This window comes from Ochotona princeps, chromosome 9 (genome assembly GCF_030435755.1).
Source record: "Ochotona princeps isolate mOchPri1 chromosome 9, mOchPri1.hap1, whole genome shotgun sequence".
NCBI classification, from domain to species: Eukaryota; Metazoa; Chordata; class Mammalia; order Lagomorpha; family Ochotonidae; genus Ochotona; species Ochotona princeps.
In genome coordinates, this window is record NC_080840.1 from 35,015,359 (window position 1) to 35,039,717 (window position 24,359).

Sequence of the window (24,359 nt, forward strand, 5' to 3'; positions counted from 1 at the left end):
TATGAATGCCATATATGGAGATTTGGGGAGTCTTGGTTGTGTCCTGGGATGTACACTGTTGTAAACAGAAATGTTACTTTCTTTAAGAGAAGTTCAAGGGCCTGGTGTGATGGCTCAACTGGCTAATCCTCCTACTTCCAAGTGCCAGGATCCCAAATGGGCACTGGTGTATGTTCTGGCTGCTCCACTTCCCATCCAGTTCTTTGCTTACAGCCTGGGAAAGCAGCAGAGAATGGACCAAAGCTTTAGGCTTCTACACCCACATGGGAGACCTCAGAAGCTCTTCCTGACTCCTGGCTTCAGGTTGGCTCAGCTCTGGCCATTGCTGCTACTTGGAGAGTGAATCAGCAGATGGAAGATCTTTTTTCTCTGTTTCTCCTTCTCTCTGTAAATCTACCTTTTTTTCAATACGAAGGAATGAATGAATGAAGAAATGAAGAAATAAACTTAAGAGAAATTCAAAACATGGTTGCAGTAGACACAGAGCAAATAGCGAGAATCTGGGTTCTTATATTGCCCTCAGGGAAACACTTAATATTAATAGCTGTCCGTTTTATAGCCAGCTGGAGAATTTATAAAGTAATGTAATTTTTTCTTTAAAACTGTTGCAGCTTTCATTTCAATAGTCTCCCCAGATTTATTCCCACTTCGTGAGCTCATCCTTACCCTCAGAACCTTAGTATTTCTTTTCTGAATATTTATAAGATAAATCACTGATTGGAATACGTTTATGCCAATCTCTTAATAGGTGTCTTTATATTAAGAAACACAATTAGCAAGAAGTACTTCATCTGCGAAGAATGTGTCTCTAGAAGTTACACTTCAGATGGTATAGTATATGGTTAGGAACTTATTTGTGCATAGCACAGGGCTAGTACTAGAAAGATATTGTAACAATTGACTATTTCCCACATTTTGGTTGTGAAGTCACTTGTGTTAAAATTAACAGATACTTCTTACAACAAAATAAAATGACAGCTTTCTAGGCCTAATTCCAGAATCATCAAATCAGAATCTCTGGACATGAGTAGTTTTTAATTTAGAAAGAGAAGGAAGGTGGATAAGCACATAGTATGCTACGTGATTTTTATCCTAAATTTGGAAATTACCAGATTATACGTTATATTCTAAGGATTTTTGTGCATTCATTGGCTTACTGGTATCTGTTGTGCCATGTAATGAATAGTCACAGCATAGAAGCAGCACTAACTTCATCTTTTCATCTTACCAGGCACTCCATCTCGTATCCAAAAGCTAATGTCTGTCGCTTCTCCATCGCTCAAAACTTGGGTGATGTTGAGAGGCTCCAGCAAGCTCATGACTTCCTTCATAATGGCCCTGGCTTTTTCACTGCCAGTGAACCGCAGCCCAGTGGGTAAAAACGTTCCAAGGTCAGATTCCATCACCAGACTGTAGTTGGAGATATTCACCTAGACAAAAGGGAGACATGTTTGGTTCATATCTGTTGCTTCTGTGTTTTTCCCTTGAGAACAAATACACACATACGACCAAATACTTTGCCTTCCCCTACCCTGTGCTCAAGACACAGATTTTTCTGCCTTGGGATCTGGTCTGCATGTCACCTAACCATTCGGGGTTGCACAGTCAGTCACATTAGGATTTGCCAAACTCAGTTTTCTTGTAGGCATTCAAAATATATAATGAAGGGAAACACAAAATCTCTTGTGGAACTTACTTAAGTATTTCCACTAACATTAATGCTCTATCAACCAATTTCACTGAGTGTTAACTGTGTACTAGTGAACACCTCCTTCTGTATGGCAGGGTCCTCTAGATAGTGGTACTTATGCTCAGATGGAGGGGAGAGGTGGGTATAACTTCTTTGCATCTGGTCCTTCTAAACAGATAGCTCATCTTATTTTTATTGTGAATTCTGCCAAAACTTAAAGACATCAAACGGACAGGTTTGTCTTGGGTGTCTGATTTTGTTGTTGCTCTATCTGTTGAATCCCCAGGGAAGGATGTAATAGAACAAGGCTTGGACCGTTGCTCTCCCTGATGTAAAACCACCGCCCTCTAAATCCCAGGCAACTCTGCCAGGCCAGTGGTTTGTAAAACCTTTCCAAATAAAGTCTGGTAAGATAACACACAGTGATTCCATGTAGCCTGTATTGTTAATGCAAGAGTTTAGAAAACAAAAGGCTCCTGACAGCTTGCACAGATAAATTGCTACCCAGTTCTAAGATTTGCAGGTTTAAGACCCTTCAAGCTAGCCAGATCATCTGTTTCTCAGGAGCCATCCCCGTCTTCAAGGTTGAGTTATTCCTGAGCTATCTTTGGTCAGCTCTGTTACTCATTCCTCATTATTCACCTAGCAAAAAAAATCAATAATAACATGTGTACAGTGCTTCCAAAGAACCTTTCCAGTTGCGGTATCCTTTGGTCTTGACAACCCATAAAACAGACAAAGCAGGTTTACTGTAGATGTTTTATAGGGAAAGATTGGAGGATCAGAGTGCTCAATCAATTCTCTCAGTATCACACAGTTGGCCAAAATTCTGTTTTTCAGATCTCCACATTGTCATTGCTGGCAAGGGACAGAGTGGTAACAAACACTTGTTTTGCATTAAAATGGTTTTACACTTACAAAACAACTTGAGGGTTGCATAAGTGGTTTTTTTTTTTTCTTTCCTAAAGCAGATTTCCTTTGACAAGGATTTCCTAACTACTTGTAGTAAGGGACAAGCATACTTTGGTTACAAAGGCAAGGGCAGTGGCAGATCCCAAGGAAGGACACTGCCAGCATTTACAGGTCTGAACATGAGGCCCTGGGACACTTTTTCCTGTTGTTATTAACAATGAGAAGGTTAAAACAGCAGAAGTCTCCTTCCATTGCCACTCTCGCTTCTAATTTCTGTCCTTGTGATCATTTTCAGTGAAAGAATTAAGGCATTTATAATAAAAGGGACCAGCCCAATTCCCAGCTTTGGCTATTATATTATCGTAGCAGGATTAGAGTTCATGATATAGAAAATATCAGCATCTATGTCTTCTATCCAGTCGTCATCTAACTAGTTCATTGATAACAGGTTAGCAGGTGGACACATGCTTTGGCAGTCTTGATTCTCTTCCCTGTATGCCCTGCTGTTACTCTAACCCTGAACTTGTTTCCTCTCCTCCAAAAAGGAGAAAAGAAAAATCATGACTAATCTTGCAGATAATAGCAGAACTGGGCAATGTTGGTCATGGAATTCCCATGCTGTAGAAGTAATTCTCGGGCCCAGCACCATGGCCTAGCGGCTAAAAGTCCTCGCCTTTAATGCGCCGGGATCCCATATGGGCGCCGGTTCTAATCCTGGAAGCTCCACTTCCCATCCAGCTCCCTGCTTGTGGCCTGGGAAAGCAGTCGAGGATGGCCCAAAGCTTTGGGACCCTGCACCCACATGGGAGACCCGAAAGAGGTTCCTGGTTCCTGGCTTCGGGTCGGCGTGCACCGGCCTATTGCGGTTAACTTGGGGAGTGAAACATCGGATGGAAGATCTTCCTCTCTGTCTCTTCTCCTCTCTGTATATCCAGCTTTCCAATAATAATAAAATCTTTAAAAAAAAAAAAAGAAGTAATTCTCACAAGAACAGTAGGTGAGGCGCTCCTCAGGAAACACTGGTGAGGTTCAAGGTAGAGCTTGTCAGCAGTTTGGCTGTTAGGCCCAACACCAGAGCTCTTCTGGGTGAGGTGGAACTGGTCCTGTCCCACTGCTCTCTTGTTCCATTCCTGACTTAGAGCCTGACATACCAGGTGACAGAGGAGAGTGGCTGACCTCTGTATTTGTCCCTGAAACATGTCAACTTGGCTCTTGTCTTCTCCAGCGATAGCTTGGGACAAGCCTTTTTCCAAAACTCAATAGATGAGCCTCTGTTTATGGAGCACTGAGCATCTTTGAAAGATATTTGTGGACCCAAGTGAACAGATGTTCTAGAGACAGGGGACTCTATAGTTTGTCACTCTGCAATGTTATAGAATATTGATAAGGATGCATATAATTTTAAAAAGGTGCTTTCAAAGGTACTTAAGTGTAACAGTCATTTTAGTTCAGTAAGGTAAAGAAGAAGGGCTTTGGAATTGCCCACACTGGGTTTAGACCACATTCAAACCAGTCTTTAGCTATGTGACTTTGGGCAGTCTGCTAGCCTCTTGGAAATAAGGAGACCATCACTAAACAAATGTGTAGATGGATTTTTTTTCATGATCGTAATGCAAAGTGTTGTACAGAATTAATAATGGTCCTCATTGGTAAAGCAATTTAATCAAGCAAAGAGAGGAATAGAAAAAAGAAAATATCAAATTTCCTACCAATTAGGAATAAAATGCCTAAAAACAATAAAACATCTTTTCAAGTCAAATGAAATAGGATGTGTAGATTGTCAGTAAATCAGACTGCTGGCATAGGTAATGCTGGATTTTCATTCATGTAGAATTGTACTAGCTGCTGTGAACATGATGGCGGCATTCTATTGTTTTCTGTTTATATATAAACATCTCCATATGTTTTCAATAAAGAGCTAAGGAAACAAGCCACCCACCGTCCATGACATTGCCTTACTCCACATTTATAGAGTCATTATCTAATTGCTAGCACATGGTAAAGGAGTTTGAAAAACAAAATGTCTCTTCTCAAAGAAGCTGGAAAGAACAGCTGGGGGTCCTAGGCTGCTTGGGAATGTGTCCTTATGAGCATCCTGTCCTTCAGTATGTCACGAGTTGCTGAGGACAAGCTTAGTGTGGAAATGCCGACTGCAGCTCGTGACAAGGCGTGAAGCTGTACTTGCTTTGTTCAACCCATTTGAGCAAGTGGAACAAGACACTCCTCTTGTTTACTGTGTGTAGGAGGAAACCTGCTTCTGGAGACTGGATGTTTTGCTGCTGAGATAACATCACGGGCTGAGACAAGCTGAGGCATGGATGAGTAGGTGAGGAGACTGACCAGGACCATCTATCATGTCACTCCTGCTTCGTGCTCTTAGTGAAGAATGTTGCCTTGACCAGGTGCCTGGGTCCTGCCTGCTTTCCATTACCACGTGAAATACTTCATGCAGTGTAGAGGAATGCTCTCAGTTAACCTGCTAGGTTGGCGCTGGTAGATCAGCTAATATCTACACAGGATTAAAGATTCATAACTCTGTCTTTTGCTGTAGTCACATCTTACAACACTTCTCTTATTTTTTTAAAGGATCAGACTACTCTGCCGAAAACCAATTTGGTAACCATTAGCATTCTTTGAGTACAACGTAAGACTTAAAAGTAGAAAAGTGTTTAAAATACATATTGCATGTTTTAAAATGGTTACTTCTTCATGTAAATACAAGGATGTTTGTGTTCTTTACTTTTTTAAAATGCCAGAAACCCAGATCCAAGTTCAATAACATCTTTTCTTTTCCCAAATTTGGTTTCTTTTTTTGAAAGCTTTTATTTTTTCAAAAACTACAGAAAATAACCTGTGAGTATGCCATGAAAAAACAAACTCAAGAAAATGTCTTTGGTTATGGTCTAGAGTGACACAGAAATTTCAAAATTATATGAAAAAAAGCCACTCCTAATTGTTTTAATCAATCACGTAGCTGCCTCAGTTTAGTCTTTGAATACATAGCTTGACATAGGGCAACCAGCTTCATTATCATTTTCTAACCCCAGAAAAGTGTCAGTATTTAACAGGTGACAATGGTGGTTGCTTGGTAAAATGATAGTCTGAAAATAAGCTCTTGGAAGCAACTCATCTTCTGATGGGTGTGCTGGGCTGCTGCAATCATCTTATCCAGCTGTGCTGGTGACCATGGAATTCCAGTTTCCAGGGTCAAAGGTTGTGGTTCTCCACAGAGCTCCAGCTCAACAAACAAACACCCTGTCATGATTGAATTGTAGAAGCAGCAGCTTCTCCTGATGCACAAGGTTGAAAAAACATAGCCTTTCCCATCCAGAACATTCTACCCTAAAGTTCAGGATTTTACTTGTGATACTGTCCAGCATTCAGTTCTGAACAGCACTGGATATTCTCAAAGGTTGGTGAGGAAAAGCAGGATGACAAGGTGTGGTGCCTTAAGTTATTTTTATGTGACAGCTAAGCTGGCTGTCACTTGGGGAAATGGGCAGTCTTAGGTAAGTGACATTAGTACTAAAATTACAGACACCTATTGTGGTTAGCCACAATTGTGCCTCAAGAGGAGAACAGAATGAATGTGTGCTGAAGGTACCCTGTAGCCCTATCATTCAGTGTGTGCGCCCACAGGCATGCAGGAGAAATAGACCCCTGCTTTCAGGCAATCCGTTTTTTAACAATGTCATTTGAAGCTCTCTAGAATTCAGAGAATTCTTTCCTTGGGTAGTTAAGGTTCAGCGATAGCTCTTACACTTACTGAAAACACATGATCCTGCTATAAATGTAACCACAGTAATGATAGAGAATTAGAAAGCTAAAAATATGTCATAGGCATTTGTCAAACTAGTATAATATTATAATGAAAATATCATTGTATTTTTTTTGATAGGGAGAGGGGACAATATCACATCCAGGGTATCTGAGAAATGTGTTAAAAGGCTTACATGACAAACTAACATGTCAGTTTCTAATTTCATTCCTATTGCTGAAGCAACATCATCCATAGATGTAGGGGGACAGAGGGATTCTCATAATTTTGTTTTGATTTATTTTACATCTTGTGTTGTTCAAATATTTCATGGTGTGGTTTCACGCTTGTTTTAATATGTAGTCCATTTTCTGCTGCTCTCCCAGGTGTAATAGCAGGGAACCAGAATGGAAGTGGAGCAGCCAGGACTCAAGCTGAGTGCTGAGGTTGCAAGCATCACTGAAATGCATTATGCCACAACATTGGCCAGAGAATATTTCTTTTTCAAATATAGTATGCATAATTTTTTGTGTCCTGCAATATCAGGTTACCACAGACTTTGGAACCCAAATATGTGCCCAGCCTTAGAGCATAACCTATTAAAATCTAATTTGTGAAATCTCACTGTAAGATAAGCACTTAACAGAAATTTTGGATTATGACAACATCCTTACATATATTTTATTTGATCAAGCACTCTTGTCTTACTAATGAAGATTGCAAACACATTTTGATAAATAGTCATATTTTCTTAAACATGGCTTTTCTTCTATCCCAAAATCATACCAGTGACTTCAAAATCTCATGGAAAAAATAGAACCCAAACATGAACTTTAAGGGCTCTGAAGCTACTGATTTCACCATGTACTTGAGCCCATTCCTTTCATGACTAACGTGCCACATCTCTATCTAAAATGCTGGCCTTGTGCATTTTATTCAATCCTTTTTATACCTTCCTGTTCCTACAAGAGTAGTTCTTAATGGCATCTTTAATGACTAGCTAAGTATTCAAAAAGCAAGAAAATGCCATGAAGGCAGGGGCCAAATCTGAGTAGATCGTGTCACATTCTCAGCTCAGAAAACTAAGCTCAGCACATGATAGGTGTCCAATAAATTTTTGAGGAAAACAAAGTCACAACAGAAAATTTTGACATGATCGCAGCAGCAATAGCATACAATTATCTCTAGTTCTTGGCTGGCAATGTAAGACTTGCACATTACTGAGGTATTGTTATCCAGGAAAAAAAGGCATACAGCTAGCTTCACCAAAAAATATATGAATTCTTTTAGCATTGACTTTTGAGAGGCATTATTGCCAAACTGTTTATAAGAGAATGCTAAACCGTGTTTTGGATCTCTAACAACAGTTATACAAAAGATGCAAAAGTACTTCCTAACCCCATTTCCTTTAAATTGATCCTCAGTTAAAATAAAAAGATCAAAAATACTAAGTCATATTTTAATAAAGATGTCTCTTAAGGGAAAAAAATGATGTCTCTTAAGGGAGAAAAACATATTTACTCAACAGTTAGTGAGGCAAAGACCGAGGAATATGGTGACCATACATGGGTAGTTCAGTTTCTATATCTTGTCTTGGGCTGTTTATAAAGCCTCCTTTCTGTTGGAAAAATTCCCTCATTTTAAAAATAAATCATATCAGCACCAGTACTATGAGAAATTTACGTACAAGATGATTATGATAGGATTGCTTTTCCATAGGAGGGCAGAATTTACCAGCAGAGGCAACAACTATTGCATTAAATGTGATGAGTTCTATGAATATACACACAGAAGGGAAAGCAACAGCTGGAAAAAGCTGATGAAAGCTTGGTAGAAAAGGTGTGCCAGACTAAAGCAAAGCCCATAGATTTGGAAATTCTCATCAGAGCAGTGATTTTATTAATTCATCAGTGTATCCTTAGAACTTTGCCAATAAATATTTGGAAATGCTGCCAGAAACCTATGTGATGAAAACTACAAAACCCTGATGAAAAAAAAAAAAATGGAAGACAACGAGGAGATGAAACAATCTGTCAAATGAATACATGTATAAATCACAATATTCTAAATATGTAAATAATGTTCAGATATGCAGATTTCCCAGAGAATACCCGCACTCAGGAAATCTATACGAGTATATATATATATATATTTTTTTTTTAAGATTTTATTATTGTTGGAAAGCCAGATATACAGAGAGGAGGAGAGACAGAGAGGAAGATCCTCCATCCGATGCTTCACTCCCCAAGTGAGCTGCAACGGCCGGTGCGCGCCGATCCGAAGCCGGGAACCAGGAACCTCTTCCAGGTCTCCCACACGGGTGCAGGGTCCCAAAGCCTTGGGCCATCCTCGACTGCTTTCCCAGGCCACAAGCAGGGAGCTGGATGGGAAGTGGAGCTGCCGGGATTTGAACCGGCGCCCATATGGGATCCTGGGGCATTCAAGGCGAGGACTTTAGCTGCTAGGCCACGCCGCCGGGCCCGAGTATATATATTTCATAGAGTAGTCATTGCTAGATATCATTGTCCATGTTACAGTTTTTGCTGGAGTTAGCAAAAAAAATTTGAAAATTGAGATTATTGGGCATTAATTACAAATATGTTATGGAGCTGTACTTGACACTCATGAAAACAGTTTCTTCTCTTGAATCCTAGATTTTAAACTCTTGGCTTTCTCCACGCTCCACTGAATGTCCGTTTTCTTGTTTCTTGACCGATTTCCTCATCTCCTGACCTAATTGGGGTGCTTCGGCACAGCCTACGTGATGCTGCTTTTCTCGATCTACACTCTGTCGGAACACTCATTCAGCTTATGGTTTCCAACAAATCCATGTAATAGTGAGTTCCAACTCATATTTCTATTTCTTGTTTCCCAAATTCCCCAGTAATATACAATAACTACTCAGCATTTTCATTTAATGTCTCATTCCATATTAGCGTGTTACTGCTGAAACAACAGGCTGTCATAAATTCAGTGGCTTCCATTAACACGTATTTATTTTTGATAGTGCTGGGGCTGTAAGTTGCACATAAGTTTATAGGGAAAAACAGATGTGTTGGCTGGGTGGTTTCTTCTGGAAGCTCTGGAGGAGAATCTGTTTCCTTGGTTTTTCCAGCTTCTAGAGTCTTCCTTCATTGCTTGGGTCATGACTCCCTGTAATACCACCATATCTCCTTTTTTTCTGGCATTACATTCCCTTCTTCCTCCTTTTTCAAAGATTTATTTATTTTTATTTATTTTATTATTTTATTTTTATTTATTTTTATTGCAAAGTCAGATATGCAGAGAGGAAGATCTTCTGTCTGATGATTCATTCCCCAAGCGACCACAACGGCTGGAGTTAAGCCAATCCGAAGCCAGGAGCCAGAAACTTCCTCCAGGTCTCCCACGTGGGTACAGGGTCCCAAGGCTTTGGACCGTTTTTGACTGCTTTCCCAGGCCACAAGCAGGGAGCTGGATGGGATCCCTGATGTGTTTAAGACTTCAGCCACTAGGCCACCACACCACCCACCCACCCCACCTTCCTCCTTTAATCTTCTTGCTTTTCTCTTACAAAGAAGGTCCACCTCAGTCAAACAGCAGGCACATTTTTCTATTCATTTAGTCTAAAAATGTTGGCTGTCAAGAATGAGTCCTCTCTTGCTCTTACATCTAAAATGCAATCAATCTATCAGCAAATCTTAACTGTATTTTCAAAAAGACCTACTCTTCACCGGTTTCTTACCAGGTCCACTGTTTTCACCCAGTCCAAGCCACCATTATCTCTAGCTTGCACTGCTCTAACAGCTTCCCTGCTCCCTTCCCATTTCACCCCTTTCCAAGGTTTAGCCACATATCTATACATGATCCTGTATAATCCTATTAAAAACTATACCAGATGGTGCCTTTTCTCTTTTTAAATTCTTTATATGGTACCCATTTTCCTGGGTGTCTACAGCAAAGCCTTTGCACTCATCTGTGTGGTCATGGCCTTCTGTAAACTGCTGATCTCTTCTTCTAATCACTTCAGTTTCACTGTTCTAACTGCTTCAGTAATGCTTGTGTTCTGCAGTGTTCACACTTCAGACTTTGAGTTTTGTATTCTGTCTCTGGATATCTGTCCTTTCCTTCAGGGCTCTGCTGAAATGCCCTTTTTTCAGTCTTCCTGACCACCTGCTACTCCTGATAGATAACCTTGGCCCCTTATTTTGCTTTTATTTTCTCCTTTATAAATGGAAATGTTTTCATTATCTGTCTTCTCCTGGAAAGGGACTTTTCTATAATGTTCACTATTTGTGCTAAATGATTTAATGACAATCATTCGATCTCTTCTGGCTTGTTGATGGGAAAGGTGGTACACTGAATGAATTTTGGGGGTTGGTGGCTACAATAGTCTTGGGGGAAGGGAAGAAAGGTTGAGGTATTTGGAATGGAGAAAAAGTTCAAGAAGAGTGATGCCAAGGAAGCTCATGAAGGTAGGAGAGATAGGTGGTCTGGGGAAAGTCCTGAACTCAGCGGCCAGGATGTCTTCAAGATGAAGTGACATGACTTCTAACAGCACTTCATTCTTGGAAAACACAAAAGCAGTGTATAAAGCATAGAAATGGATTCCAGTGGGCAGAAATGAGAGGTGTGAAAAGCAAGCAAGTATAACTGTAGATTCAGATGGAGACTTTATAGGGAAGAAACTCCACACCAGAGGCTAACTGTAACTCTCTTTGCTGAACTCCTTTGTCTCACCAAGATGTCAGCATGGCTCTCCATATGACTATCTGATGTTTCAAACTCAACATATCCAAAGCTGAGGTCCTGATCAATACTGTACCTTCCCCTAACTCTTCCCATCTCAATTGCTTGGACACATGCAAGTAGGGTCATGCTGGATTTTCATACTCCATATATAATAAACTGTCAGATCCTCTGGATCTTTAATATATATTTGAAGCCTAACAACTTGTCACACCCTCCAATGCAATTATCCCAGCCCAAGCTACCATTGTATGTCTCACCTGGATTTTTGCTTGCTTCCATTCTATTCTCTCTTCAACCTAATTACAACCTGACAAAGACTAGCTTAGAAATGTTTACACAGCTTGTTACTCCTCTTTTCAAAAGCCTCCCTTCATCCCAATCTCACTCAGAATAACACAGTATAGAAGACCCAAGTCTGTATTCCTTTTAATAATGAACCTCAGGTCCTATACTTCCTCTGCACCAATCACCTTCAAGGACATGGTCCCTTACTGCCAGAGAACCAAGTAGTTTGTTTCTTTATCTTCTTGAGACCTTTACTAAAGTAGTCTTCTTTGTTCCTCTCAATCAAAAAACAAAGCAGTCACCTCTTCATATACCTTACCTGGGTTTCCTGTCTTATTTTTCTCTTTAGAAGTTATCTTCATATAACTTACTTACTTTTCTAATGTATGATCAGTCATGATCTACCAGAATGGAAGAGGACAGAATCTTTCACTCTCTCCATATATTACACGCACACACACACACACACACACACACACACGCACACACGATGAATAGATGAATATATATGTGTATGTGTACATATATTCAATCATATGTGCATATTTACAGATGTTAACTCAGGTGAGCATATACTTAGATAACATTTTGGCTGATAACAATGATACAGTGTTGGTGAACATGTGACATCAGGTTTCAGAATCTATTTTGTGCTTTTTGAAAGTTTTCTTGGGAAAGCAGAGTCTGGCAGTTGGTTCTCTAACGTGTATTTTGTAAACCTTTTAAGCATATACATGCTTTTACAACGTCCATTATAAATACTGAAATAAGTATTCCCCAGAAAGCTGTTTAGAGTGATAGAGACCTAAAAAAATAGCCCTATGTTATCAAAATACAAGTGAAATTTCTAAGGTCCCTTCAATAATGTAATAAGAAGTTACTCTTATTTTGAAGGCTGAGTAACAACAGCCATATGCTCAAGGTGAAGGCAGAGCCAAATACTTCCTCAGTAGACCCTGTGTCATCATCATTTCACCACCAAAGGTGAGTACCTGCAATGCGTTGTGACTTGCCAAAATGCAATGGCTGCCCTGACAGGAAGAGGAGTGAACACAGTAACTGACTGCCAAGTGGACTTTCAAATAGCATCTTTCAGATATTCTATATGTACATATGTCCATGTTTTTAAGACCTTAAAGTTTTTTATGCTAACGCTAGTGCAACACAAGGCTAATAATACATGGTGCAGTTAGTAAAAGTAAAACTCAATTACAGAAACTAATGCACATATCCTGGGACTACTTAGGTTTCTCACAATTGCTTCATGTACATTTTTAAGTTCTAAAGTATTCAGGTAGAATGAAGGAAAAATAATAAACAGATGAGGCAATTTAGCTTTGAGAAGAGTTAATTTAATAGGCATAGTTGAGAAAAAAATGAGGCTGAGGAATTATAGCGATTACAGAAAGTAAAATCAAATAGCTACCTGGATTGAGCTAAGGGAGGTGAAGAAAACAATTTCCCTCATCTGAGGATAGTAATAAGTAGCAGCAGTAATCATCTAAAAGTAGAAGGGCAAAATAGCTATGGCAGAAAATAGCATCAAATATGTTGGAAATAATGATCATTCAAGGAAGCCACCTGAGGACCACTTAGCTGAGACTGAACATCAGACACGCCCAAGCAAGTTAAATAAAAACAGTCATGCACACAGACCTATCCCTCAGTTTCTCTTTGGCTAGCTGAAGGATGTGCAGGTGATCAGAGTAACAAATCTGAGTGGTTCATCAGAATATGGCCAATATTACAACTCGCACTTTCAGACTTAGGTGTCTGTGAGAAAAATTACATTTTAATTTTCAATAATATCCAGCTGAAATCTAGAATTTTCAATTATGAATGTAAGTAAAAAACCAGAGTGGTATTAGTAGAACTTGTCACTTCATTACCAAGAGAAATCAACAATATTTCCTATCATGTTAGACTTATTCCAAAAGTCAAAATAATCTTTGTGTTCATCACCATGTGGAATTTTAGGTAATAAATAATACCTCATATATATGTGTGTTAGTGTAAGACATTCTGTGAATTGGATTTTGCTAAAATTCATGTCCTTAAGTAACATGTTTTATTTTTCACAAAAAATATTATTTGAGATAAGGATCACAGGTTTCATCAAGTGCTTAAGAACTTGTGTAGGGCAAATAGTCACTTTGTTAGTAAAGTCATAATGATGATGATTATACTCATTCTCATTATTAATAAGCCCACCAGAGTTGGTTTGTTCTGGGTTAGAGTCGTGGTTCTATCACACTATAGCTAAATGACCTTGACAATCATGTAATCTCACTGAAATTTGTTTTCTTCAACAAAGAAAATACCTACTTAGCTGAATTTTTCTGAGGATCATGTGACTTTATTATACATACTCAAAGGTATATCATCTACCAAGTTATCCCATTCTCTTGAAACTTACTATGATATCAGTAAAAGGTTATAATCAATAATCAACCACTTAGATTAACTGCAAGCAAGAGCTCTTTCACAACGAAAGGGGTTACTGTCAGTAATTATGATAGGACAATAGATAGAAAGTGGACTAGCCAGGCAAATCTGAAACCAAAAGGCAATTGAATTATTACATTTTAATATTTTGTATCTCCTATTTTTGTCAATATGAAACTCAACAGGAAATCCTGATTATAAGAATCATAATTCCTTCTATTTAAATGTTTTAGAAATTGGCCTTTGTCTTCTTGTTCGTGATGCATTCCATAAGAGACTTGCCAACCACAAGGTAAAGAAATAAATTGTGCCACAAATTAGTTGTCATGCTTGTTGAGATGCAAACTTGATTATACAGAAAAGAACTCAGGTAACTCATTTTACATCTTAAGTTATTCACACAGGTATCCCCTGGGTCATTAGATTTAGAATTCTAGTTCCTAATCATTTATTAAAATTCTTCATGAAGTTTTGATGTATATAGAAGATTGATTTTCTTATGTGAGACAGAATAGCTCAGGCAGTAAAATTCAGCAAATCGTCAAACAGATTCAAGACTGTTCGAGGTGAGCAGACTGTGCAGGTCACCACTTAGTCACTGAGCAACCTGTCAAAATCTACTGTGGACTTTTTGTGGAATGCATATGATTTTTAGAAATATAAAATACAAAGTAAAATTGAAGATATAGAGGCATGTTATATTCAAAATCTCATAGTCACACTGTCCATTTAAAATGTAAATATTCAGCATTTTTCAAGACAAGGAGCACTGTTACACCTGGCAGCCTCACAGTCCGATTCTGAATGCTTCTGTGGCAATGACCACAAGGCATGAAACCATCATGTGACTCTGAATTGAAGATATTTTGGACATGGATTCTGAAAACAAAAGTGTTCAGTGTTTTTCATTTTACTTTGTTATTATTAGTATTATCATTTTAAGATACTTTTCCACAGGCCCTGGGATTTCCCTTACTCCTTCCCAAGTCCAAGCCCCCATCCACTGAGTTCTCTTATATTATTGCTACAGTAGAGTTTTTCATAAACAGTGACACGTCGTCCATCATTGTGAGCATGGACAATGGCAGAGAGTGCAGAATCCTATTGTCAAGATATAGCTAACAGGAAGAAAAAAAAACTAAAAACACCATGAAAATAATTAACATGCTACTGAATGACTAAAGTGTCGCTGAAGAAATGAAAAAGAAAATCAAGAACCTTTTTGAAGAAAATAATGTACTGTATGATCTATGAGTCACTGAAGAGTTTAATGAGAAAAAGTTCTGAAGAAATGAAAAACAAATTCCACGAGGTATAATTTCCACTAATCTTTGTTGGTTAAATGTGTCTACTATAGGCAACAAATAGATGGTTTCATTTTTTAATTCAGTCTGTAGTCAATGACATTTGATTGATGATTTTAAGCCATTTACATGCAAGGTTAATATGTATGGGTGGCAATTTGGTCCTGTCATTTTAGCATGGGGTTGTTAATTGATTTAGTCTTCTGTTGTTATTTTACTGGGTTGTTCTTTGCATTTGCCTTTGGTTTTGGTGGGTGCTCTTCCTCTTCTCTGTCAAGAGAATATCTTTAAGCATTCTTTGTGGGGCAGATTTGAAAGAGGCATATTCTTTTAACTTTTCTTTACTGTGGAAGATTTTTATTTCATTTCCAAAGAAAAAAGAAAGCTTCACTGGGTACGTTATCCTGGGCTGACAATTTTTTGCTTTTGGAATCTGGAATATGTTGCTCCATTCTGTTCCTGCCTGTAGAGTTTCCTGTGAGAGGTCTCCTGTGAGTTTAATTGGCCTTCCTTTATATGTCAATTAATCTTTTTCACGTGCACATCTAAGGATCTTTTTCTTATGCTTGATCATTGTGTGTTGTGGTGAAGATTGCTTTTGGTCAAACCTGTTGGGAGTTCTGTGCCCCTCCTGGATGTTGTGTCTCAATTCTTTCTCTAGATTAGGGAAATTTTCCTTTATTATTTCATTAAATATATTTGTAAAACCAGCTTCTCTTTCTGAACCTTCTGGGACTCCCATAATTCTTATATTTGGTCTTTTAATAGTGTCTTTCAATTCTCAAATACTTTTTTTTAGCTTGACCCAGCTCTGTTTCCAGCTTTTTGTTTGTTTCTCCCTGGTAACAGGAAATATCCTCCAATTCTGAGATTCTTTCTTCTGCATGCTTCATTCTATTTTGGAGACTCTCCACTGTACTTTTAATTTGCTCCACTGTATTTTTCATTTCTGATATATCAGCTTTCATTTGATTCATTTCCTGTGTGACATGCTCCTTACATTCCTTGAACTCTTGCTTTATGTGCTTCTCGTTGTTGACAAGAAGCATTATAGTAAGTTTTCTGAGTTCTGTATCCCTCATTTTCTCGATGTATTCCTCATTTAACTCTGAGGTTGGCAAAATCCTTTGCAGGGGACAGGGGAATCTTTAGTAATAATCTTTGTTCCTTTGTCTCTTCTTTTGCTCTTGGTCATTGTACTTCAGGTTAGCAGAGTCTTCTCCTTGGGGCAGGTTTCTAAGCTGTGTCACCCACAGGTCTGCAGTTTGATTTGGATTATTGTGGTTGGTGCACAGCTGTTTGTTTGCAGTCACTTGTGCCATTCCCTCCAGTGAATTCTAGATCTTAGTCTTATTTTAGACTTCCACCATGGTTTCTGTAGCCCCAGCTCCTGGCTCACCACTTTCTACATCCTGAGTTACCATGCTGAGGCTGCACCATTGTCTTGACAACCTTGCCCCAATTTTGGTTGTAGCAGTCCAGGATGAGGGAAATACCATGTGTCCTACATTAGCTAGGTTGTTGCTGGTACTGATCTTGCTGGAACCTGTTGTCTGTTAGGTCTGGGGGCCACATGGAACTATTTTGACACATACAATGCCAAAGTTGGTATTATTTTCCATGTGGGACTAGTGCAATGCACGGAGCTCATTTATTTCACTCCCAGTTCAGTGCTGTCATCCCTGCAGTCTTTTTTTTTTTTTTTTAAGATTTATTTATTTTTATTGGAAAGGCAGATATACAGAGAGGAGGAGAGACAGAGAGGAGGATCTTTCATCCGATGATTCACTCCCCAAGTGACAGCAACAGCCAGTGCTGCACTGATCCAGGAATCAGTAGCTCTTCCGGGTCTCCCACGTGGTTGCAGGGTTCCAAGGCTGTGGGCCATCCTCGACTGCTCTCAGGCCACAAGCCGGGAGCTGGCAGGGAAGTGGAGCTGCTGGGATTAGAACCAGTGCCCATACGGGATCCCAGTGTGCTCAAGGCAAGGACTTTAGCCACTAGGTCACTGTGCTGGGCCCCATCCCTGCAGTACAAAATGGTGCCTGACGTGCCACTACTAGAGTTCTTGATCTGCTGCCCATCAGGTGTGAGGGCTACCTGGACCTATCTTGGGTGGGACCTATAGAATGCCATGTTGTTGCAGTTCACTAAGCCAGAAATTAGTTAACTTCCAGCTTAGTTCATGCAGTCCTGTCCCATAGTCTTTACCTCCCTATGCAAAATGGTGCCCAATTCGGCTCTATGGTGCAGACTGGGCTGCGAAATCCACCCTGTTCCTGCACTGCCTGTCTGGGATCTGCTGCTCTGTCTCTGCTCCTGTCAAATCAAATAGACCAGCAGGATGGGCACTTCTTTGTCTGGGTTTACCTCCCAAGCTCCTGGTGAACACCCTTCCCACCTTGTTCCTGGTGGAATTCTGGCTGCCTGTGTACTTTGGATCGCAACTCTCTGAACGCCACTGGGGTATCAGTCACTGTAACACCACACCGTTGTGTCCACTCCTTTCCTGTGTCTGTCGGTCTCCAGATGTCCCTCTGCTGTCATTCCGTCCTCTCTTATTTCCTGGATTGTGCTCTCTTTGCCTCACACTGGCTAATATTTCTCCATCTGTTTAAATGTGTCTTTACCATACTCCCCCATCTTGATTCTCCTCAAGTGTTCAGTATTTAATGCAACTGTCACTTACACAGAATTTAATATAGTTTTATTTTTCCTGAAAATTTTCCACTGCCTTAATTGTATTCTCCACACCTAATATTCCTTAAATAAAAAGTGAATACTTTCTAATTTCATTGTGCCACTTATCAAGTTCCCTTTGAACCTCCTTCATGCTCCACCAGATTGTTTCAGTCTGAGAATGCAATATTTGACATTCTGTTGCTCTGTCTGTCCATGTGTCCACACTTGATCTTTTTTTCTGAAAGTAAAGTGAGTTTCTTTCATCAGTCAACTGTCTGGAATATGCTTAATAGTATAGGTTGGACTGTTGCAACTTTTGGATGGCCCTTCTCTCCTCATACCCCTTTTGGTTTGTCTAGTGCATAATATTTTACAAGGAAAGCATTATCTTATTTTCACAAAAAAAACCCTGCAAAGATGGGAGGTGAATTATACACACAAATAGAAAAGGCGCTTTTCACCTAATCATAGTCATGAGAAGAAAAAGGCACTTCATTCTGCTTGAGAGTTTCTATCTTGAAGTCCACAACTATTGACTATTCTGAAGACAATGCTATTAATTCACATATGCCAGTTTTATATAATGAAATAATCAGCCGAGAAATTACATTTACATTCTCAATGTTTTTGTACAACTGAAATGCGAGAGTAATTAGGCATTAACTACAATTTTAGGAGAATGGAAAGAGAAGCTTTGTGTAAAGTGAATCTTTTTTTTCCCCCATGTTCATTTGCTCCAATGTCATCTCAGTGATTCAGAAAAGACATTTAAATAGAGCCTTTTCTTGGAAACTATTACTATGATGTGTCATATTAAGGTAATTACTTAAAAGATGGGAAGATAAACATCACATGGGTGGTCAAGAACTGTTTGCCAAATTCTTTGGAAGCCAATAGGCTTAGGGCTATGTAGAGGCGTCAACCTTTTGTTATGCTCTTGGGTATGTCTTTCATTTTCATCTCCTTCCTGACTTCTGTCGAGTTAGTTCTTGGCAGGCTGAAGGGGTTTTGGGGGCAGGCAGTTCTGGATAATTCTACCTTTCACTGAAAAACAGCACGTGTTAATCCATTTTGGCAGTTGAAATTTTCCAACACATTCAAAACCCAGCTCACCAGAGGAGGTACCAACAAATCGAGATCTCAAATAGGAAGAAAGGAACATGTTAAAGGTTATAGATTATTTTCTCCCTCAGTCAAGGAAAGAACAGAGTCTACTATCTTAAAACATAAACAAAAAAAGACAGACCGAGAGTTAAATCTTGTATGCTTTTAGTTTGCAAATAATACTTAAACATCTCATTTGGGATTCGTGGTTCATGTCCCCGTGCCTAGTTCACTTATCCTCCCTCAATATCTGCACACAGGAACCAGTCAGGTGGGTGGGATTAACTCTATGGGGACCTACAGCTAGTTGTTTTTCAATTGTTCCTCTAGTTTTCTAAATTGCTTCCTTAAATTAAGACTTCACTAAGAGCCTGCTGTTGGAAAATGTTAAAAAAAAATACTGACACAAGTGAAATCCCTGCACTAGGAAATGCTTAGAAATAGATCAGGTCCCCAGAGAGGCTATTAAGCACAGTCATCTTAAGGAAGAAATGCTGGGAGATACTCAATTTGTGCAGGGTCTTGAGTGTCTTCTTCCTAGGTATGGTTTCCAAGCTCTACAAATACAAAAGCATACAAACAGACGTATGCATGTACTGTTTCTATGTCTCAAAATTTGGGGTTTTATTGGCTTCCTTCTTTCGTGATTGAGGCAGCAACAAATGTCCGAAGAATTCTGGAGATCCTCTGATCAAAACACATTCTTTAAAATCATGCGACAATTTTGACAGCTATTATGGGGAGGAGTTTCACATCAATAAAAAATTAGGATTTTTAAATGCTAGCAATTGTTTACTAGATTTACTTAGAAAATATCCTAAGAAAATTCACTTAAAATGCAATTACTACTACTACTACTGCCAGCACGTATTGATATAACAGGATTTGAAGAGTTAATATTATGAACAAATCCTTATAATTATTTTTATATTCTACAGCAGAGGTACCAATAATTATTACTAGTAAAAATTATAGTTTGCAGGATTACACAATATTTGTTGGCCTTTTTACTCAAAAGTCAACGGAATTTACCCTGTTGTATGCATGCTTTAGCATAATCAATTTTTCCATTCATGTCTTACTGATGACCTAATATTCTCAATATATTGGTGTATATGTCCTTCAGTTTGTAACAAGTTGGTAGATATTTCTATTCAAGATATGCAGCAAAGAAGTACTTGGTCATTATGGCTGAAATCTTGAGACAGAAAAGCCAGTTTCCAGCTCAGGTTCCGTAGCCCATTTGCTGTGCCACAGAGTCCTGGGTATATTCTATAGTTCTTAAGAGTATTTGTTCATGGCTAGACTAAAAAAAATGGTGCATAGTCTGCCCACTGCCAAAATCTTTGATCAATGAGATGATGTCTATGAAAATATATTCTATGATCACACAGATAGAAGAGATAATAGTAAGAACTTGCCATGTATTTGGGGAAGAAGGACTGTCAAAAATTTTGATAGTTTCTTTTTTCTTTCTAAGTCCATCTGTAATATTTTTAGTAACTAGATTTTCAGAATTAAGAAAAGGAACAAATTACCTTGACTTACAAGGAAAAAAATGGACAATTTTCACAAAGTACTTTCTCCTCTACTATTATGTTTCCCCCCTTTGACCTTTCCTAATTCAAAGACAAACAGCTTGATTGCCTTCCATTTGGCTCTGTGTGTGATAGATTTGGCTCTGAGTGTGATATTTTTCAAAGTTTTGGAGAAGAAAAACAAAATCAAGCATCCATGGTGATGAGGGGGAGACAGATGCAGACTATACATTCTCCCAGCCAGTTAATAACTGGAGAGCTGCCTGAAACACATTCACAAGCATTTACCACAGCACTGCTTCTGGTTTCAGGGGTGGTGCATCCCATTGGGTGAGTTTTATTAAATGAAACTATAGGAATCCATAAAAGCAAATTATACTCCCATTTTATCTCAGAACAGCAATGCTACTTAATCTCAAAATAACTCATGTTATGAAACCACTTTAAACCTTGTTGAAAGGCCTTGTTAAACTCTAAATTTGAATTTTGTTTATGTATGTTTGGCTGTGTGGGGTATGAAAGCTTAGAAATTGATTTTGAGAAGCTCTCCTTTAAGAGAACCCTGAAACCCAAGCAGTTTAGTCAGACTGCTGGTTGCTAGGGCAACCTTAGCTTCTAGAATGAGTAATTGTAAATGCAGGATTTGATTCTGTAAGTTCAAGCAAGGGAGACTTCTCCTGAAAGTCAGTAAGGGGCAAAAAGTTCTAATCTTCTGGTTAGAAAATCATGCTTTGTGTGTGTGTTTTTTTACACAAATACGTGAATCAACATGAATCAACATGAATGCTGGAAATGACTTGAAGATGTTACTGAACTCACAACTATGTCCCACAATCTTGCTGCTTGATTCCCAGCCTGATTTTCAGACATTGTAACACAGCTTTAGCACTCCACATTGGCTTCTGGACCTAGCTTCTCAGAGGAAAGGTGGATTCACTGCCCAGAATTGACCTGCCAGACTTACTCTGCCCACTCACTCCTCAACACATGACACAGGGACAATTCTTTGGGGTTTCTGTGTTACAAGGTAGAGTTACAAAAACATCATAGTGGCCAGATATACCATACTGGATACACTCCATAATAGCTGTTTATTATCACAATATATACTATTCTTTGGAGCTCTTAGGTAGAATCTCTTCCAGACGATAATTCAGGTTTTAAAAAAGGAAAATGCATGGATAAAACTAAGATGTGGATAAACAGCTAAAGATAATTGTTAGGGACCAGTAAGAGAGTTGACAAGAGATACTGAAACACTCATATCTTCCTTTTTCTTTTTTATAAAGACCTACTTTATTTTTATCGTAAAGTCAGATATACAGAGAGGAGAAGAGACAGAGAGGAAGATCTTCCATCTTGAGTCACTCCCCAAGCAGCTGCAATGGCTAGAGCCACGCCAATGTGAAGCCAGGATCTCGCAGCCTCTTCCGGATCTCCTGCGTGAGTGCAGGGTCCCAAGGCTTTGGGCCATCCTCAACTGCTTTCCCAGGCCACAAGCAGGGAACTGGATGGGAAGCAGGGCCTCTGGGATCAAAACCAGTGCCCATATGGGATCCTAGTGCATGCAAGATGAAGACTTAAGCTGCTAGGCTACCACACTCATTCATTCATTTGTTTAAAAGATCCTTAAACTCTTATAGAAGTGGACCTTGCTACCTTTTTCTTGTTCAAAGTTACGATTTGTGGAAAATTAAGCCTGTAAATATAGAGTGGATTAAAATTATGTCTTAGCAAAAACTGATACCAAGGAGGCAGAAAAGGAGGGGATTGGAAGGAGTAGGGAATCAGGAACGAGGGTTGCCTTCTTTTAACTGTACCTATGGAATGCTTAAAATATGTTCCCTTTATCTTTATGTAAAAACATTTAAAAATAGGCCCCTTGGAATGTATCTGCTAGTATTATTACATTTAACCATCTTAATAAAAGACTCTGCTCTTGTGCTAGGAAATGTGGGAGTAACAAGTGAACCCTTTCCTCTGATAGGGTAACTATGCCTGTAGTGCCTGTAGTGAGACTCTCTGAGCTATACCTAAGGCACTAAGCTCTCTAGGCTGACCTGGGAATGGAATGTGCTGTTGGCTCAATATCCTGGGTGAAGCTCTGCAACCTTGTAAGTGCTGAGTTCACAACAGTCATGTGAGCAGGTCACCAAGACACAATCTTTAAGTGCTATGATTTTACCAGGCACCACAAAATACCTGTAACAACTGGGACTTGTGATAATAGAAAGGGCTTCAGAAGAGTTTTTCTAAACTTCTGTTCAACTGAAGTTTAGAATAAGGGTCAGCAAGCTATTGAAACTTTTATTTTTTTTTAAATGAAATTTTATTGGAACACGGTCCTACTCATTTGTCCAATATTTTCCATGACTGCACTACATTGGTAGAGTGGAAGAGAGAAAATACATGGCTTACAGACCAAAATGTTTTCTGGCTGGATCTTGCAATTTTTGTGTCTCTGTGTGTATGTTTGTCAACTGCTGACTCAGAACGCTGAGACAGAAGATGGCTTCAGGCAAATGAAAACAGTGCTGGTAACTCAGAAGTGATTGCTGCCATTGTAACTTTCTAAGGCTCAAGAATAAGAAACAGGATAATATAGTCTCCAAATGCTCTGATCCACAGGTCATTTGTGAGCCCAGGGAATGCCATTTCAGTTCCAATTGTGTATCCTGGAGTGCCATGATTTCCTTAGACTGTTCATGCCCTAACTATGCTATGGGTCCTTCAGGGTAAGATCCTGAACTGGCTAATAACAAGGTGGCACTGAGGCAGAAATCATTTGTGTGTAGTAGTCAACCTTTAGTAGGTTGATGAAATGTACTGGATACAAAATGAGAATAAATGGGATAAGATTCTAGTCATAATAATTCACAATAAATTTTGGTTATGGTCCTGTGTTTTCAGAACCAATTTTATAAAGCAATTGCCCTCTGTAGGTTAGAAATGCTAGCGGAGAAGTCAGGAGATGTTTCTGTGTACTCGGCTGAAACCAATGCTAAAGCCAAAATTTGCCCACAATCTGAAATTCATCTGTGGTGAATAATACTACAAAAGGGGAGGCAAGATTTTGTCATCCCAGGTACATGGGAAAAATTAATTGTAAGTTGTCATGGTTTATCTTTTTATAAGAAATATTCTTTCCTCATATGTAGAAAAAAAATCATAAAAGCCAATGGGATTCCCTGCAAAAAGAGGAGATGAAATGAAGCCTACTTAATTTACTCACAGGTAGAAGAGTTCTCCTACTATTAAATGAAATATTTAATGGCTTTGCCTAACTAATGTACATCTATATATAATTACTACACATAGATAAGGTCTAGAGGTCCCATAGTCATGTAACGAACCTCTAACAAGACAAAGCCAAAAAAAAAAAAAAAAAAAAAAAGCAAAAACATTTCTTCTTTTTTTAATCCAATAATAGCCCTATAAAGTTGTGAGGAATGCTATACAAATCATGTGAATGTTGGAAATACTAAGACTCTAGACCAAGAATATACTGAGATAAATTTAAATTTAAACCCATTTTATGATGTGCTTGACAGATTTAATGCAAATATGTAGGCACTGAGAGAAAAACACAGGGCGCATAAAAGCCAAGTAGTAATGATTGTGATCATAACCTCTGATTAGTATGTCTATTCTGCATGGAACATTAAAGGTACGGGAAGGCTGTGCTGGAGACACAGACCAGACACAATTATGCTGAATGAGCACATCAACTCTATTATTTTTATAACCAGAAATAAATATGAGTGTAATGTTGTCTTATTCTGGCAGTGTCACCTTAGCTGCATTAATGTTACAAACAATAGAGTTGGAAAAAGAAAAATGCCTAAGAAACTCAATTGTTTAGACAACATAAAGAAGTCTCCCAAACATTTCTAACACACAAGAAGTCCTCA

At 38.9% G+C, this 24,359-nt stretch overlaps 1 protein-coding gene across 1 annotated transcript in view; it reads right to left on the reverse strand.

The window, feature by feature from the left end:
• Positions 1–24,359, reverse strand: part of CPQ (carboxypeptidase Q) — a 353,449-nt gene that overhangs the window by 84,734 nt on the left and 244,356 nt on the right. The window contains exon 6 of the mRNA XM_004580618.3: positions 1,229–1,430. Within this exon, the coding sequence (XP_004580675.2) occupies positions 1,229–1,430 (202 nt within the window). The remainder of the gene's footprint in view (positions 1–1,228; positions 1,431–24,359) is intronic.